Genomic DNA, 19180 nt, shown 5'->3' with positions numbered 1-19180 from the left:
TGCACCCAGATGTCTATAGGCTGATTCAGCAACACAGTGCAAAGAAGACTATCACCTTTTTTCTAAACCAGAAAGTTCAAGGCATAATTTTTTCAAGTTAAAAGCAGAGTTGGAAATGCATCTTTGAAAGCTTGTAAACAGCCAGTTTGTATAATTAAATCAAGGTATTCACCTTTGTAAAGTTACCTTGAGTCTTTCTATGTGCTTATTTCTATTTATGTGCTAATTTTATGGAACTTTGTTTTACATGAACCAGCAGATTACAAATGTCACTTGCAGCATCTCCCATGTGCAGTCCATTTCACCTGTATGCCCAAACCTATTCAATGTGTCTCGGTCCGTAGCGTTCAAGGCCTAAACTACTCCATGAAAGGCATATCTGTATAAAAATCCAGAAAAGTAAGGATTTCATGATGAGCCAGCTTCAGTTCCAAAACACACAGAAATACCCACAATGAGAGAAAAAGAAATAACTTATCCAAATGAAATACGACTTCAGAAATATGACTTCAGAAACAGGCTACTGTGAACTCGAAAGAGTAAGAAGTGCGGGTGGGGATCTGGTATTACTGTGGCAGGGATACAGAGCTGAAGGTCACGTCCCTGGAGGAAACAGAGTTTCATTAATCCCACTGTAGAAAGAGCATTATTTTTCTGATTTTGTTTTACGTTTTTCATCCAAATTAATCCAGACCTGTAGATCCAGAAGTGATTCAAGATATCATGGGTGTGTATACATATTCATGTTTTTCATCTAAAACTCTCTATTCCAAATAAAAGCTTGCAGTTGATTATTAGTAGATTAGAGGGAAAAGTACTCTATGTAAAGAAATTGTAATGTAAAAACTTAAAAAAATGGAAACCATTAATGCAAAGAACTTGAAAATTCAAATTATTTTTGCATGAATCTGAACCTCTCCTTCAAACTTCTTTCTTACGGGAAGCTTGTCACTGCATTGATCCCATCATTTTATTATTACATCTAGCTATCCAAAAGAGTACTGATCCAGTAAATTCAAATTCAAGGAAAGAGGTTCATTAGCTTCAATAGCATTCTTAATTTGACAAAGAGGTTAAAGTATGTGAACCTTAAATTATAAGAATATCAAGATAGGAATCATGTCTCTCTGTCTGGGTAGGCTTTTTTTTAATTCCATAATAGGATCTAGACTCATTCTCATGTTCCAGATATAGTCATCAACATCTGAAAGAGAAGAAAAAACTATTTCAAGTACAGAAACCTTTCCATAATCTTTGCACGCTGGACACAATGTCATTTTAGAATTTCCTACACAAAGAACTGGCACCACTTAATTCATAATAAATTAGTTTAGCCATTGTAATAGATGGATGGCCTCTTACACTGGTTTAAACCTGACTTGAGTCCTCTGGCTTGTCCCGGAAACTACTCTCATGGGTATAATTAACAGCTTAGGACAATTACAATTGCTAGGTTACACTGGGGTTTTTTTTACCTGCAAAGTCATCCTCGACCAGCAAAGTAATTTTTGAGCAGAAGCACTACTGTTGGGGAAGATTTCTGTGTTTTGGCCTTTCAGCTCCTAATTTATTCATTCCAGGGCCACATAATAACAGACATATGAAAGGATTTTACATTTACTATACAAAATATAGACATAAATATGAAAACCAGCATACAGTTATCACAAAATAAAATGCTGTGATATCATGCTGTGCACAGTACCTACAGAACTGAAGGCAGCATGATACTCAACATACACATTTTGTTTCCAAATCCATAAACCAAAGGGTTCTAAACTGTGCAAAGAGGTTCAAAATTAGTTGAACTCTACGTTGCCTATCAGAATACCTCAAAATGTGCTAGATCAGTACTTGATGCTGCCAAGAAATGCAGCTAATGCAGTTCATATCACTGGTAAAGGAAGACAATGCTAACTCAGCACTTTTTAGTGTAGGATAGTGAAATCACAAAATAATTAAAGTCTGATGTGGATAAAAATGAACAAAGGTCAGGTACTTACAATATCATACAGACCAAGACTTCCACTTCTGATGTGTTGCAAATGCAAAATTCCAAAACCCACTTAATTTGTGCAAACAGTCTTCAGAAAATCTGGTACTAAAGGTCTAGCAGTATTTTCTAACAGTGAAGACCTACCCAACTATCCTAAAACCATATCTCTTCCTGCCCCAAGACTGTCAGGCTAGTATGCTTTGGCAGTTTATCTGCCAGCTGCCTACCACTTCAACAGACAGTTGCTGATATTACTAACCAGGCTGCCAGCAGTTGAAAATAAAAATTCAGGTAGAGCCTATAGAGAAACTCAGATTAAAAGAGACAAGCAGATATCTGTGAAAGTTTTTGAACTTCTTCGAGGTGAAGTGCGCAGAGAAAACCTTGATACTATTAGCTAAAACGTGGTATGTTCCTAATCCAGTTTCACAAAGTTGGATCACATTAAAATTGAGTTCCAACCACTTTGTGGGAAGCATGATTAGTCTTACAAAGGAAGCTTAAACTCCGTCTGGGAACAAATTGCAGATGTTCTTCAGGCAGGCAACAGGCCCTTCTAGAGGGACCCCATCAGCTATCACCCCCGCATAAAGAGACAGTCAAACAGACAGAGGACATGTCAGTGTATGGAAGCAGATGACATCGAATCTGGTTCACGTACATTTAGGGTAGGGCTGGACCTACACTCAGTGCTCCAGCCTTCCTTTCCATGTTCCAAGGCCGGCATTTCCCTTGGCTTTATATTTGTATATAATGATTAGACTTCCAAAACTTACATCAAAATTCTGAACTAAGGCTGTTAAAGCAAGAATGCAAACACTGAGTCTAAGTTAACTACTTACTTTTAAAAAGCTGCTAAATATTCTTAGCAAGCCCTCAATGTTTTATGCTTAGGAAAATTAAAAATTCAGTAGTGCATGCAAAGCTGAAGTCTGAAGTTTAAAACATGCTTGTTGCTTTGTGCAGAAGACACCCATCCTACCAAAGAATGCCTGTTCTTAAATTCTTTTCATTTGTATTACATATACCCCAGATAGTAAGATTTACATATATATATAAAATATATATGTATAAAAGCTGATTATTCTCAAGGTCAGCAGGACTGAGTCTTCCAATTTTGTAGAACTGTTACATGATATAATTGAATAGAAAAACAGTGGGTTTTTTCCACTGGCTATTGTTATTCTGCTAGTACTAGCCAGTGCATCAAAATATCCTATGACAACTGAAGAAAAAAACAATTTGTAGACTTTTCCCTCCTTAAAAAAAAATCAAACTCCAAATCAGTTCTATTCTTTTTCTGAAACACGTAATTTATTTTTTTATACCCTAAAAAAGAATTTATTTCTCCTTTGTGGCATCTTCCTTCATATTCAATTGGGGCTGAACCTTGCCCTCTCAAAGGGGATGAGTAAGGGTAGAGGTCCTCTGTGTATAGCCTTCTAGGAAGGATGCTAGAGGAACCACTGAAACTCTCAAAGACGTACTCTGGAACAATTGCATGAAAATTCCACTTTTCCACGTCTACCTCTTCTGAGAGTACAGAGAAGTTTGGACAGCTTTCCTCCTTATCCTACCCCCTAGAATCTGGATAATTAACAAAAAGAAGCAGCTACATATCCTTATTTCCTTGTATCCTGAACAAACAATGATTTGGTGTATCATTAGACTGCAAGTGCTTTTAGTCTAGGACTGTATGAAACAGACTTCTGAAGCACCCTGCATGTCTAGGATATTGTAAAAATAACACAACAGTAAAACATAAGCAAAAGAAGTTATAGAAATAAAAAATACAGGCCTCTTAAAGTTTATTTGTGATATGAAAATGCCTTTTTTATGACACGAATAGTTTTTCTTCCTGCAATATGACCTTCAACCCATAACCCCAAGGGAAACACAGATCTTCTGCATCACCATAAATAGGTAGGTTTCTAAGATTCTGTCTTCCAAAAGGCTATTTTCTGTGAATTGGCCCTGTGCAGACTATTCTGAAAGAGACATACTAAAATGCCTATCATTAACTACTCTGGTCCAGGTGCTGGGTGTAGTAGTGGTATTAATATGGTCACTAATTTAGCAATAAATTTTAACACTTTCTAGGACTCTTCTGACACAGATATTAAACCTAAGGTTAGTTAAAAATAAAGTGGTACATAGCTTTAAAATGCCATTTCTAACCATGTTATAATCTTTCTTGATTCAATTTCATTAAACATTTTTTTTTTGTTTATAGTTCTCTGTGCTCAATGAGATTACTGGGGAGGGGGGGTGGAATATTCCTTGACCATGCTGCTTTCACATAGTGCCAGAAATGTAATTTAGCTATAGTTTTATCTCACCCATTGATGGCAGGGGTATTTACAAAGGTTCATCTTCCTATATTCTCTTACACTCACTGGAGACAAATATGTTGCCCTGACAGAAGCCCACCTTCACACATGAATAGTTTCGAAAGTTTCTCTTTTCCCATTCTTCTGGGGATAACTGGAAGGTAGGATGACAACCAGAGGGGGTAATATAAACATGTTACATTTTTTCCTTAAACCGCCTCTAATCAGTGAAGACAGTGGCTTTTCCAGAAGGCAATCTGAGCAGCTGATGGTCTGAAATGTTTATACACATTAAATTCAAGCAGAAAACCTACTCTGCTAGTCATCCTATGTTCTCTTTAATCCCATAAGAGAGAAAAAGAAAAAAGCTTTCAGAAGTGATTCCAATATTGACACTATGTGGTCTCTGATATGCCCATCTCATATCACTCTCTGCACAGGGAATTTACAGTGACCAAACTTCTGACTAAACTCCTGAATTTAGGAATGTCATGTTGACCTATTGCCTGAAGTTAGGTAATGAATCAGACTGCAAACAGACTGTTGTGGTTGTTGATAGTGCTCTGCCTCAAGATATCAAGCACAGAAAACTCTCCCCAGTGATTCAGAGCATGCTTATGCTAATGCATCATATGTTCTCCAGTATTTTGTCCAGTTCAATTTAAAATGTCTGTAGTAATTAGGCTTCTAGTCACTTCCTCAGAAAACTGTTCCACAATCTAATGTCACATAATCTCCAACCATTTTTCTGTACTGAAACAGCCATCACAGCACACAGTTGAAAGAGGATTAGACTACATGGATGACTGCGTAGCAATGTCAAGGAAGTAAGGGAAACAAAGCTGTTAGCATTGATGAACTAATGCGTCCAATGAAACACCAGGAGGATGAAGGTGTTGTCTTTCAGATGAAATGTGAAAGTAAGGCACTAAGCATTAGAGGTAATTAAAGTTCTCTCAGCACTCTCTGCACAGTATCACTGTTAACCCCTGGCTCCTGGCCACCTTCCAAATCACATAAATAATTCTGCTTTCCTAAATATTTCCCTGCCCTATAATTTAGAAAGACAGCCATCTCTTAACCCAAAATAGTATATTGATGCCAGGTTTAACCTCAAAGGAGGATGCTTATGAGTGAAAAGTGTTTCGAGTTTGGTGACTTTGTTATAGGTACAAGGCTTAGAGAAGTATTTTATATTCAATTACATTTTATTCCCTCTTGCCCTGGCACTACATCCCTTATATATCCAAAGTGTTTCCTCTCAATCTGTGGTGTATAATCCTTCAGAAGCTTGTAAAAACTAGTCTGCCTATTTGTGCCATAACTATTTAAACCTTATTCTGCTCCACCCCTGATTTGTTACTCCATAAACATTCTTAGCTCATGAAGGGAGATCAATAGGTCTACTTGCCATTAGAAGCAGTTGATCCCTTAAAAAAAAAAAAAAGTACTCAGCCTGAGAACCCATAAACCTGACTTTCAAGCAGTGATTAGTATTCACCCTCTGCTACCTGATTCCCGAACAATTGTTCTGCAGAAAAGACTAGCATTATGCAAAATCCAGCCAGATCCAACCATAGAATCATAGAATCATTCAATATCTCAAGTTGGTAGGGACCAGTAAAGATCAAGTCCAACTCCCTGCCCCTCATAGGACTAACTAAGAGAAAACCATATGATCATAGTGTCGCCCAGATGCTCCTTGAAGTCTGACCAGCTTCATGCCATGACCATTTACCATCAGTTTCATTTCCTGACCACCCTCTCAGTGAAAAACCTTTTCCAAATGTCCAATCTGACCTTCCCCTGATGCTGTTTCATTTCATTTCCTTGTGTCCTAAGACCAGTCACCAGAGAAAGGAGATCGGGATCTCCCCCTCTTCTGCCCGCCTTAAGGAAGTTGTAGACTTGATGAAGTTAGCCCTCAGCCTTCTGCAATCTGAACAACAAAGTGACTCCAGTTACTTCTCTGAAGTCTTGTCCTCAAGACCTTTCATCATCTTGGTAAGTCTTCCCTGGACACACTCTAATAGTCTGATGTCCTTCTTATATTGAGGCACCCAAATCTGCCACAGTACTTGAGGTGGAGCCTCAGTTGTTTGGGTTTAGGTACCAAATACTTCACAACATAGTGAAGCCCTTAACTATCTTTCTTCATTAAAATATTCTCTTGGGGTAGTTATCAGTGTGCCACTTTCCTAAGCAGGGGTTTGGTTTTCTTTTTCAATGGTTCCTTGCTTTTTTGTCATGTCTTTAGTTATTCCTTTTGTGGATTCTCAGTCAGGAGAGGAAACCTAACTTATCTCCCCGTATTTCTTATAGACACATCTGTGTTGCCACTGATGGTGCAGCTACTGATATGTTCCCTTTTATATCGCTCAATTTCTGTCTTGGGATTGAACAGTGATATTTCTTCCCCAGCAACACTTTAATCTCTAACTGAGACTTGATATTCATTATCAAAGAGAACAATTTTTTTCTACGTGAATATGTTTGTAAGATTTTACTAAGTTTGTGATATTATTTAGATAAAAATATCACTCATCTTCTTTTGGAATGTCATGTGATGTCCTTTGCAGGAAGCAAAGTAACTGAGTGAAACTCAATCTTCTAGGCATTTCTAAATGAAAAGTGACCCACAAGGTGGAAATTGTCACACTGTGCCTGTACCATGCATAGGAAAGGGAAGCCCATGAGTAACGGAATAGTTTTACTTCCATTGTCAGTAACTATGAAAATCTGCACTTCAGATTGAATTGTCTAGAGGCAGCTGAAAGAATATAAAGTGTTGAACATGCTCCAGTGCATCTGTAGTTACAGCTGCATTTATGACTGTATATGTGGAAGTTAGGGTGAGGAAAGGAAGAAAAGAATTATTATTTTTTTAAGTCATGTTGAAAAATACATTTTACACATATGGTGGTGCAAATGCATGGTTGCTATCCTTCCTTACCATTTATTTAAAAGAAAATAAATGATTTTTAAATTATTTCTAGGTAGGAATAAATAGAAATCATTAATATTCTAAAGTACAGATTAAGATGAGTACCCAGTGGTTATTTTATAAATGAGCATATACAGTGTTCGGAACACTTCAGATACATCATAAGAAATAACCACTAAAAGACTACAGAAGCTCAAGAAGTTATACTAAACCTTATAAGGGTTATTGCTTAAATAAGGATATATAAGCATTGATCAAAATATTATTTCTTTAATTCCTTGAAAGATATTCTAATATTGCATTGCATTATTGCATCCTATCAGCATATGCAGCATTAAAAATGATGCCTGGTTAACTATTCTAGGATTGTTTAAAAGCCCTGAGGATAAACAAGACTAATTTATTCTTTGGAAATTAAACTCATGACCATTGTCAGAATATTCCCAGCAAATATTAAACCATCATATATACATTTCTTTACTATATCATGTGGCCTCTCATGTAATAGTATCTACTCAGTAATATCAAGTATCTAAAAATTAGAGATTTAATTTTGAGAAGTACTAGATATCTCCTATACAGAAGGTCTTCTGTACAAACTGGACACTCAATGAATTTGACTGGTTAGTATACCTATCTTCAAAAATATAAAAAATATCTAAACTTTTTTGTGATTCGGCAACTGAAATGTTGGTATGGACAGCGTGTTTGATACCTGGGCTCTCTGTGCAAATAAAGAAAGGAAAAACACAGAACAAGCAGAATGTTATTGGGATAATTTTTCCAAAATATTCATTACCGGCAAAATATTCTCCAATATTTAAAGTAATTGTCGCTCTTTCTCAAGAAGAGCAAGGCAAGCTAGATACATGTTCCAGCCTGTTTAGCTTCATAACTATCTACCAGAACAGTCAATTGTTTTGCTACACCATTATGTCATTCATACTATTTGCCCAGGGTCAAATAGAATCATAAAGTAATAGGAAGGAACCTTTAAAGATCATCAACCGCCTTGTCATGGGCATGGACATCTTTCACTAGATCAGGTTGCTCAAAGTCCCTTCCAACTTGACTTTAAACGCTTTCGAGGATGAGACATCCACAACTTCTCCACTGTTCATGGAACAACTTGTTCCACCACATCTGTCTCACCATCCTCATCTTAAAAACTTCTGCCTTATTTCCAATCTAAAGATACCCTCTTTTACTTCAAAACCATTGTCTTTGTCCTGTCATTAAAGGCCTTGGTAAAAAGTTTTTCTCTGTCTTATAAGCCCCTTTTATACATTGAAAGGCCATGATAACATCTCAGCAGAGACCTCTCCAAGATGAGCAACCCCAACTTTGTCAGACTTTCTTTCCAGAACAGCCCTCTGATCATTTTTATGACCAAACAGTCCCACTCTCCTCCTAGACTTATATCTTCCATACTATACAATTCACTGTTTCTGGTCCAGCAAAATGTCTATGTAGTGTTATTTGGTCTCCTTTTAATTTAAGATCCATACTGCTTTTCCTATTGATTTTGCTTGTTTTAAATTGACATAACTTAAATGGAAGAAATTTAAATATATAAAAATTACTGTGAGAAAACATTTGAAAATATCTGCAATAAAACCAAGATGAAATAAATATTACAATAACAAACATATTAAATATTCTTAACATAATAGCATAAAATCCCATTTCAGAAAATCATTATAGTTCTCTTTTTTTTTTTTTTTTTTTTTTTGGTCCCTGCAGTATGTATAAGATAACTTAGAATGATGAAGCTCTCCAGGTATTAAGCAGTTTTGTTTCAAGTGCATGACCTAGGATTCTATTAATGATCAGTTCTGACCCTTACACCTCCCCATAGACTCCTAGAGATAATGAGAAGGGCAGGGAATTATTGATCGAAACTAATGTGGCTTCCTTGTAGATCCTGAGTTTCTATGTTAAACAAAATCAATCAATGCCAACTGAAAAGCATGCTAATCATAATGTATGAACAACTTATACCAACTAACATACTATAGAAAACAATATTGCTACAATACTTAGAAAAGCAATTAAATATTATTAAAACTTTAAAAAGTAAAATAAACAACAAACAAACCACAGTTTGATTTATAACATAAATTGTCTGAATACTATGAATTAAGTTACCTGAGCTCCAGCTAGTCTAAATTTAAGAATTTTGGATATCAGGATTGACCTCAGGATTTTTCATAGCACCTAGTGGACATAAAAGTAACCAGTCCCCAAATCCAGAGCATAAGAATCTTCTAATCACAGAATTCAGGTAAGCAAATTAACAACTGCCATCCTAATTTTCTCAAGCAATTAAACTACTTCTCTCATCACCTGTTTCTATTTTCTGGAGAAAATTGCAGTTTATTTTTTAGCTATAAACATATATTGGACAGAAGTACTGGAATCTATGAAATATTTAAATGTTCATTCCATACTTCTCAGGATGCTCTACTTGTACTTAATGAAACACTTTGGCATAACAAATCTTACTTTCAGATATACACAACTGTTGTGAAAGAACACAAATCATGGGTGCATCTGTACACAAACTGTTATCAAAGCCTTTTTTTTGCTTGCTTTAAAACAAGTTTAGCAAAAGTACTGTACAAAAATAGAGAATAATTGCTATCTTCCTATCTCTTACAGGTTCCAGCTTAAAAACTGATAAAGCTTGACCAACACATAGGGAAATTACTCTGGTGATAAACCAGATGTTATGTTGAAACAAAATATCTTAGTAATGCAACTGAGGTAATTTCTATGGAATTTGATCTCAAAAAAGGGACTAGGGAACATTAGTAATAAATAATAATAATAATATAATGAAAAGTGCAGGCAAACTACTGTCATAATACCACAGAACCAACATTCATGAATAAAAATTACATCACAACCAAACATACCAAATATACATTATGACTCTGTGGGTGTAGAAATGAAGCAATCAACACTAAATCAAGCTTTAAATCAGGGTGAATATTGATGCCAGTTTTTCAGAATACATTAGCAATCTGCCATACTTAAAGACTGCTAGAAAAAAAAAATACAAAGTAATTCAATCATCTCCCTCACAGGGAAACATTTCAAGAAAAATCTCTGTTCTTTATGCTCTGCTCAGACCAAGTCCTAAACACTGCATTTTCATTTCTATGAATTCCAGTTTTATCTAGGTGACATTCACAGTCTTTCCTTTCTTAGGAAAAGACCTTAGGTGATGCAGCACTGGAAAGAAAAGTGGACTTGGGTAATCAACTCAGGACTTACTCTAAGAGCTATGTTGACAAGTGCAATCTCAGACAATGTTTGTGAGGTTTAAGAGCCCTTAAATTACTTACTCCTTTTGCTGCAAGAATTGACACTTGCACTTCACACCTCCAGGAAATATACTGCATAACTGAATATATTCTAAGGTACTTCTCTCCACTGAACAATGAACAAATGGTAGCCAGGTACAACATGATGTATTTTAAGGTTGTAAAAAGTACCAGCTTGGTACTGAATTTTCAAACCACTCTCCTGCTAGAAGCTGTAACACAATTGTCAGCTAACATTTTCTTTTTAGTAGGTTAGGAGGTCATACTTACTATGCCTGCTTCCTCCACAAATGATTTTGCATTAATTATTAAAAGTCTAAGGTCTAATTCTGCTGCCTTTACTTTAAAAATAACGTCATTAAAATCAAGGCTATATAAAGAATAAAATGAAAAGAACCAAGTTTTTGAGGTTTTTTTCTTTTAGACAGCAGAAATGGAATCTCAAATAGCAGTTATATTCTTAACATGAAGTATAATATAAATAAAGGAAAATTTGCAAAAGTACATTCCACATCCTATTTAAGAAAGTTCAGAAGATTATTTTTTTTTTGTTGGGAAAATGGGATTCTTTATTGTAAAAAAACCCAACAAACAAACAAACCAGCAATTATGTTAGTTGTTACACTCCTAAAACAGCTGTATTTGTCTTAATATCAGAGATAAAACTAGCTTTTCTTAGACATAATTTTATGTTGCTTTCATGACATGTTCAGAATAAAGCAGTAAGTAGTTGTGTCTGAAACATTTCATTCTGGAAATGAAAAGTCACTACATATTCTTTAAACTACAGACCTGGTAGATTCACAGATGGACACTTGTCAGTCAGTGGCCAATTTAGATGCCAGCTTTACTTTCAAGTACAAGATTAGAGACACAAAAAAGTGCTCACATTGTCACTTATTGTGTTGATGGCATGTAAAACTACTTTTTTAACTTCATTCATGACAAAAACCTACAGATCACAGACTTGACTTTTCCCTTCATTTTAATCTGGGAGTTTGATACAGTTCTAGGTATCATCAACCTTTCTGAGCTCTGATTACAAAGCATCCCTAACAGTGTCCAGGAAAGCAAAGTAGCATGTCATACAGATCTTGAAGTAATCATTCCTAGCAAAGGGCTCAACATCTTAACTATAAACATTTCCCAAAATAATGCAGAATCATGTTATTAGAACTATGCTATAGAATCATAGAATATCAGGTTGGAAGGGGACCTCAAGGATCATCTGGTCCAACTTTTCTAAGCAAAATCACAGTCTAGACAAAATGGCCCAGCACCCTGTCCAACTGAATCTTATGTGTCCAACACTAGGAAATCCACAACTTCCCTGGGGAGAATATTTCCATGGCTGATTGTTCTCATTTTTAAAAATTATCATTTTGTGTCTAATTCTAATGTCGCCAGGAGTAACTTATACCCATTATCCCTCAACTTTTTCATATGATTCTTTGTCAGCTTAAAAAATAATTAATTACAGTATTTAGATACAAACATTAAGGGGAAGCTCTGTTTTTCAACTGATGAACTTCCCACTTATTTTTCAAATGTTGAGTACCACATAAAGAACCTTCCCTGATTACACCACCTCTAACTACAGATCCTGTCATTCAGTTCTCTGCTTTTAAAAAAATATGATCAAGTGGATTGACAGCAAAAGCAGAATTTGAAAGAGACTTATTCTTAATGAGTTCTCAAAAAAAAAAAATAAAAAAAGGAAAAATTATTTTTAAATATCAGATTACCTCAAATTCTCGGAAAATAAGCTAATATAGTAATTGGAGGATGAGGTGCAGTCATGTCTTCTTACTGGCATGTACATTCCAGCTATCTATGATTCATCTTAAGACACTCACAGGTCTATTAAGCCATGACAGAGAAACAGTGAGTACCAGAGAGTTCCGATTTATCTGATTTATCTTAGGCACTTAGGGTGAGATAAATTACTCTGAGAAGGTGCCTTTTGTTTTCCACTGGGTATAAAGGAAAACTGGAGTTACTAACAACTAACTTTGGATACCCAAGTTACAGCAAATCAATCTCACCATAGGCCAAAACTGGCTGAGGAAAATTATGTTTCGTTCCCATCAGCTGGTGCAAAACTCTTTATCTCCTTAGAACTTTGTTGTGCTAAAATGAGAAATGTAAGTTGAATTTTTTTTTATTGTTAGTAAGTATTTTTCCTAAAGTTACAACTATAAGTGACACAGTAAAAGCATTCCTTTCTTAACCAATTAAATCTTATGATCTTACAATAAAACAGGAAAGAAGAAGTACTGGATACAGTATTATATTACGAAAGAGACAGCTAAGAAACTGTCTTACAGAGTACTAAAAACAGAAAAAGGAAAATGCAAAAATAGAATGTGCATGATGTTCTATATTTAGCTTTGTGGGTAGTCTCTGAAATCTCCTTTGAGCTGTCTTTGATAATCACTGGTACAATCAAATTCTGAGGCAACAGTAGGGTGTTCTCAGCAATGTTTTTATCTGTGGACTCAAACCAGCCAGTATTCAAAGGCAATCCATGAATTTCTTATAGTTCTATACATAAGCATCTTTTTTATTTTTTTTCACTTTTGTCAACTGAGCCTAGATCAAAACATACGATTTTGCATCACTGTTTTCAATATGTCTCCAATTTCATTTTAAATATGAATGCTTGCTAAAAGCCTTGCAAGGCAGACCTATCTTGAAGATTGTCCCACTATTAACACAGCTGTAACAGACAATTTCATTTGTCTCAAAAAATGATTTCAAAGTGAAACATTTTCATATCTCTCTGTATGTGAGCAGTTTTCCAGCTGCATGCTATCAGTGCATCTGCAGTGAATCTTACAGAATATCATTTAAAAGATAGAAGGAATGCTGGACATGTGAGGTATATCCAGATACTATATTCCAACTACAGCATCAGTGTTTTCTTCAACAGCACTAAATATCACACATTAGCCTGCCAGTGGCATAAGACCCTTGAGGCTCTTTTGCAGCATTTCTTTTAATGTTATAAGGAATAAAAAGTAGAGAGAAAACGGATGCCATTTCACTGCTAATCCTAACACCAGATGCAAAATATAACAGCACCATGCCCTTAAAAATTCAACTGCATACCAAGCTAAAACAAAATTAAAATTTCCAATCAAAAAAACGTAATTGAAATCTCTATACTACTAGTAAGTAATACTCTTTGGGTCAATTGCAATGGTATTGCCATTGCTAGTTGGGGCACATGAAAATTTCTTCCACAGAGTATTTTTTTGTTTGGTTGAGTTTTTTTTATATGAGACAGTACCAGTTTACACCATTCTTGTATTGGCAGAAACTGATTGAATAGATTTTTGCTTCTTACCATCAACACATGCTGGCCTTGCTCTTGTTGTACCGGCAATCTGTCCTTTTTTACATGCACAGCGAGCTGTTTGTCGGGCTATAGTCCTTCGGGGCTGACTGCTATCTCTGTCCAAAGTAACAATCTCACATGTACCTGCAGCCAGTTGACCTGGAAAACAAACCAGCAACAGGTACCAGAGTCACTGAATGCACTACAGGCAATCTATTACAGCCGAATAGAGTCACAGCCCTAAGTCACAGCAGACACTCCACAACAAATGGGCAGCCAGCTGATGGATATAATAAAACTGAGATGACATACAATTTTTCTTTGTGGTGGACATATGAAACCCCTGCAAACTGGTTCTGTCAGAAAATGATTATTGTTCCATAAAAGCCAGAGAGTTGAGGTTACACAGGTTACTTTTACTTACGTCGGCTAAGTAAAGGAACAATCGTTTACAGCAATGAAATTTAAATGGTGTGCTCTTTACATACTTTCAGAAAAGAAATTATAAAGTATATGGAAAATAAAAACTTCCCCATATGTCCATGAATACAGTGAAGTCTTAACTGCTTTGTGTGTTGGTTTTGAAGGAAAAAGTCTTTCAAAGCGTGTCCATGCTTGCCAAACTGTCAGTCCTTTGGCTCTTGCTTCATCTAAACTGAATTCTCTACCTGACTCATATTTGATGTAGCTGTTAGTTTCTTTTTCTTTTAGTTTCTTTTTTTTCTTTTACCAAATTTACTATTTAACTATTCTCCAAATAACTTAAATGATACTGCACCCTTAGCTCTGTAACTGTTTACTTGTTATTGACGTCTCCAATATATGTATCTTTTCCTGAATACAAAGGAAATACAAACCACCTAATTCTGAATTTGGACCATGCTATGAGAGGCAAAACAAAAAGAACAAAAAATTCTTGTGTGAAGAATATTAGTCTGAAGTAAATGCTATACATTTAAAGTTATGCACTTCCTCTGATAAAACCATAAACCAAAAGACTACCTTTTACATGCAAGAAAGACACATTATTGAATTACAGTGTGCAGAAAGACTGAAAAAGCCTCCCAGCTATCACTTAGCATTACATGTAATTTCTGGGGGTTATGGTGCAGCAATAAACATGTGTAACAGTACATCTGCAAATCACAAGCTTGCTATGTTTTGTTTTCACAAAAAAAAAAAAAAAGTGAACAAATGCAATATTCTTTTTAGAAAAAAATACGCAGTTTAAAATATTAGTCACAGTATTTTTATGCAGCTGAATTACTGAAAAAAACCCTATGAGACAAAAAGAAGAAATTCTAAATCTATATGGACATCAAAACAAAAACAAACAAACAAAAAACAAAAACAAAGAAAAAACCCCTGAAACATATATGAATGGTCTGTAGGTCTAACAGTACAATGCTATTTCTCTAGGCTGCATTTTCCTCATTCAGAATACAAGTTTACCCAGTCTATTCTTCTCAGAAGCACCTTACAATGCTTATTGTGCGGAACAGAAAAACATTGTAGCTCATCCCACATATATGACATAAATATTTTCTGGCGATTGTGTCGCAGGGTGCAAAGATTTCAAGTATACTGAGCACTGCAGCACAGTGTACATCCAGTGTTACTTGGCTTTAGATGGCTGTAAAGGATGAGAAGTAGTATTTAAGGTTATGGAAGACCATCTCCAGGGAGGGAGTCGTTGGTGTAAAGCATGTCCTCTCTGCCTTTCAGTAGGTAGAGGGTAAGTCTACAGGAGTACCTTACTTAGATAACATGAATGCTACTTTGGCTTTTTAACAGTTTAATCTGGAAACATAAGGTCCAAAATAATGGAACAAAATGAATATGCTTCTTGTAAGTACTGAGTTACAAAAACTAGGATAGCTTTCCTTTTCAGGGAAGTTAACATAGTGACCTCTTTCAAAGATAGTAATGAAAAAAGGTTGTTCAACTGAAAGCCTTGGAACACGCTCCACTTCATTCCTGAGACCAGAGAAGAAATTTCAAGGCAGCAGTGAGTGGAGTTTCACTGGAGCTTTTCCAATTGAGAGATTAAGAGTCACAGTCTACAAACAGTCATAAAGACTCCATATTTTCTTTGTGTACTTGCAGTAAACAAAGCAATTCACCACCTTCCAACCTGAACAAAATAATCTTGGCAGAAGAAAAGACAAGCATCATCAGAGAACTCGGAGCCCTGTCTAAAATTTTTTTCCCAAGAAAAAAAATGTCATTTTTTACTAGTATGAAGGTTGCTACAGAATTACCATAATCCAGTTTTCCAAGCAAATGAGTATTTCTTTATTCTTGTTATTTTTATGATATATATAAAAATATTTTATACTTGATAAATATCTATTTTATAATTTTAATACAGTAATTAAGACCTCCTTGGCAATTTATTTGATTTTGTGTTGTCACCATCTGATTACTAAACAGAGAAAAGTTTCATATTCTTTAATGCTCTTCTCTAGTGTTATACTGCATTCTTAAAATGCCAGTTGATCTCTCCCCTCTCTCTACCACCACAATCACAAATGCTTCTATATGGAATTATTTCAAGAAAAAGGAAAGCCACGGGATTCTGAATTAAAAACGCAAGTCAAAGTAAACCAAAATAAAAACAATGCTCAAATGCTAACATTTTAAATACAACAGTTTTGGGCTTTTGGCTTTTAGCGTGAAATTGTTTACAGTAATTGCTGTATACAGAACCTCTTTTGCTTTCTTCTAAATGAAATCCAACTGCGATCAGTCCTGAAACTGCTCTTTGTGAGACTTCCATGAAGTATGTAGAAATCAGTGAGTATAGGTACATATATTTAACAAATGTTCAGGATGTCTCAAGGTAAAATAAACATATTTTTAAAAGATCTTTAGTACTTACATTCTTGAAATAAAAGAGTTTGATATTGAAAAGTTTAAAAGTAAATGGCATTTTTGATGTTGATTACTAAGACCTCTCTGTCAACCATATGCCATTGCTGAAAGAGCAATGATATCGAAAGAATTTGATATTGTTTGTCATCGGTAAAACCCTTAAATAGTAAATACATTTGTACTTCAGTACTTGGGATAACATTTTAATTTTCTGTGAATAAAAATATTTCTGTTCTCTAATAGAATACAAAAATCTACATATTCCACATTGACTACAGTAAGCAAGTTACAGATTTTTTTTAATTTATGATTACTGAAAAACTTTACCAAAAATTCAATTAAAGAAATAAAATCAAATGATGAACTAATGGTATCTGTGGGTACAATGAAAGTAAGGCTTGATCTAAATATATAGGTCTTTCCAGGGGGTTAGATTTCATGCTCATCCATAAAATCTATTTGATTCGTACATGCAGGCTTATATTATAGTTTCAGTGAACAATTTTTCCATGCATCACCAATTTGATGCCTAGCAACACAAGCTCTTTTAGTTCAAAATGCATTAAGTTAGATGGTATTAAAATTCTTGGCTAGATTCAGATACTCTTTTGTCAGTGAACACAATGCAGGAGTTGTTTCAAAATCAGATCATAGGAATACATTCAGTAGTTTTCTATTACAATATTGAAGTCTTTGTGACAACAGAGCCATGCCAACTCCTGAGCAGAACTTAGGACCAACAAATGCTACGGAAATAAGGGGAAACTTAAATACTTAGTGTCACTCATTATTTGCAGTTTGACATTAACCTGGGTAACAAATATTTAAACATAATGCAATTTAAAATATAAAAAGCATATGTTTAAGTGGAATTTGAAATTTTTTGTTATATATCCTTCCTCAAGGAGAATGTCCTGCAATAAGATCTCTTACACTGAACATGATCCAATTTCAGACAGTCAGATTACCTTTTCTTTTCCAATTTTAGTTCAGAATGAGAGAGACTAACGACAAGGAATTGTTTTGCCTCAAAGAACCACACTCACTTTTAAGCTACAATAGCAAAATTTCTGGAAATCCAACTAGAGTAAAATAAGAAAGAACAACTCCAACAACCCTCCCAAAAAAACGTATTTTATCTAAAGTAACAGTAGAATTGGCTCAGTCAGTATGGGGAAAAGCTGTTCAAATGAATTAGCACAATTTGAGAATAACTATCAAATAAGAACATTGTTTCAATTCTTACCTTATGTGATACAAGGGCATTTCAGATTTTTAATAGAATAAAGTAATGGAAATACACTATTCCCCTTTCCTGTTATTAAAGTCAAGGACATTGAAAGCATTTGTTTCCAAAATCTTTCATATATCATTTAGGACCTCGTATCTTTTTATTGAAATAAATATTGTGGCTGTTTAAGTAGCAAGACTGTACAAAGCAATTTTTCATGCTAGTTGAGTTAGACAACCTGTTTAAAATATTCTTTATCATTTTTTCTTGAGGGTATGATTATGTTGTCAGTAGAAGAAGACAGAACCAATGTCACTGAAACAAAAAGTAACTAATTTGGAAAATCCTGATCTATTGGTGCAACCCACAGATGCCCAGTAAAGTAAAAAGCAGTATAATTTTTCCAGAACTTTCCATACATTTACTTCATTACAGCTTCAGAGCTATATTTGATGAAAATTGACCTTAACATATGACCTCTGTAGCTTCTCTGTCTTAAAGGGAGTGATTTTGGATTTTAGTAGTATAAAAGAATGGAATTTGTCTCAAAAGGTGTGGCTTTAGTGCTCATTTTATGAAGGAAAACTCACTGTAGAATCCAGCTAAGCAAAATTTATGAATAACAAGGGAAAAGTATGATGAATTACTTCTGCTTTAAAGAGTTAGTTTAAATATTTTTCAGAGTTCCACTGCAATGAAACAGTACATTATGTCCCCCTAGTAATTACTAATCTTATTGCAATTTTCAGACTACCACTTAGCCATCTCAAGCACATAAACAGCACAGACATTAGGAGGATAGGAAAATAGTTTTCAGCTCCTCCATTCTGATATAAGCAGTAAATTTTAATTAAGATAGATCCTAATCTAAATAGTTGCACAGGAAAGAAAATCAAGTCTGTGGAGATTCAAGATACATTCAGGGCCCATTTTGAGATTTCTTTTTTCCCAGATAAGACTAACACCCTAATTTATTGCACCTGATACTGCTATTGCATGTAATTGCTTAATATTTGGTTGTATAATTAAGAATAATTTCCCTTATATCTGACTATTAAAAACCTAACAGAAAGAAAAATAAATGTAAAATCAAATTTCAGTAAAAACAAACTTCAAGATTTCAGTATTCAAATGCA

General features: G+C 34.9%; 1 protein-coding gene across 1 annotated transcript in view; it reads right to left on the bottom strand.

The window, feature by feature from the left end:
- LOC120324191 (chemokine-like protein TAFA-5) overlaps positions 1–14126 on the bottom strand; it is a gene marked incomplete at its 5' end in the record, with an annotated part of 396730 nt that extends 382604 nt beyond the window's left edge. Inside the window, one exon of the mRNA XM_039385947.1 lies at positions 13949–14126. Coding sequence (XP_039241881.1) covers positions 13949–14126 — 178 coding nt within the window. The remainder of the gene's footprint in view (positions 1–13948) is intronic.
- Positions 14127–19180: the final 5054 nt, after the last annotated feature.

The sequence above is a fragment of the Pipra filicauda genome, unplaced genomic scaffold (assembly GCF_003945595.2).
Source record: "Pipra filicauda isolate LSUMZ 115617 unplaced genomic scaffold, ASM394559v2 scaffold452_size532124_pilon, whole genome shotgun sequence".
NCBI classification, from domain to species: Eukaryota; Metazoa; Chordata; class Aves; order Passeriformes; family Pipridae; genus Pipra; species Pipra filicauda.
The sequence above is the reverse complement of the archived record's forward strand: the minus strand, read 5'-3'. Positions and strand labels throughout refer to the sequence as shown.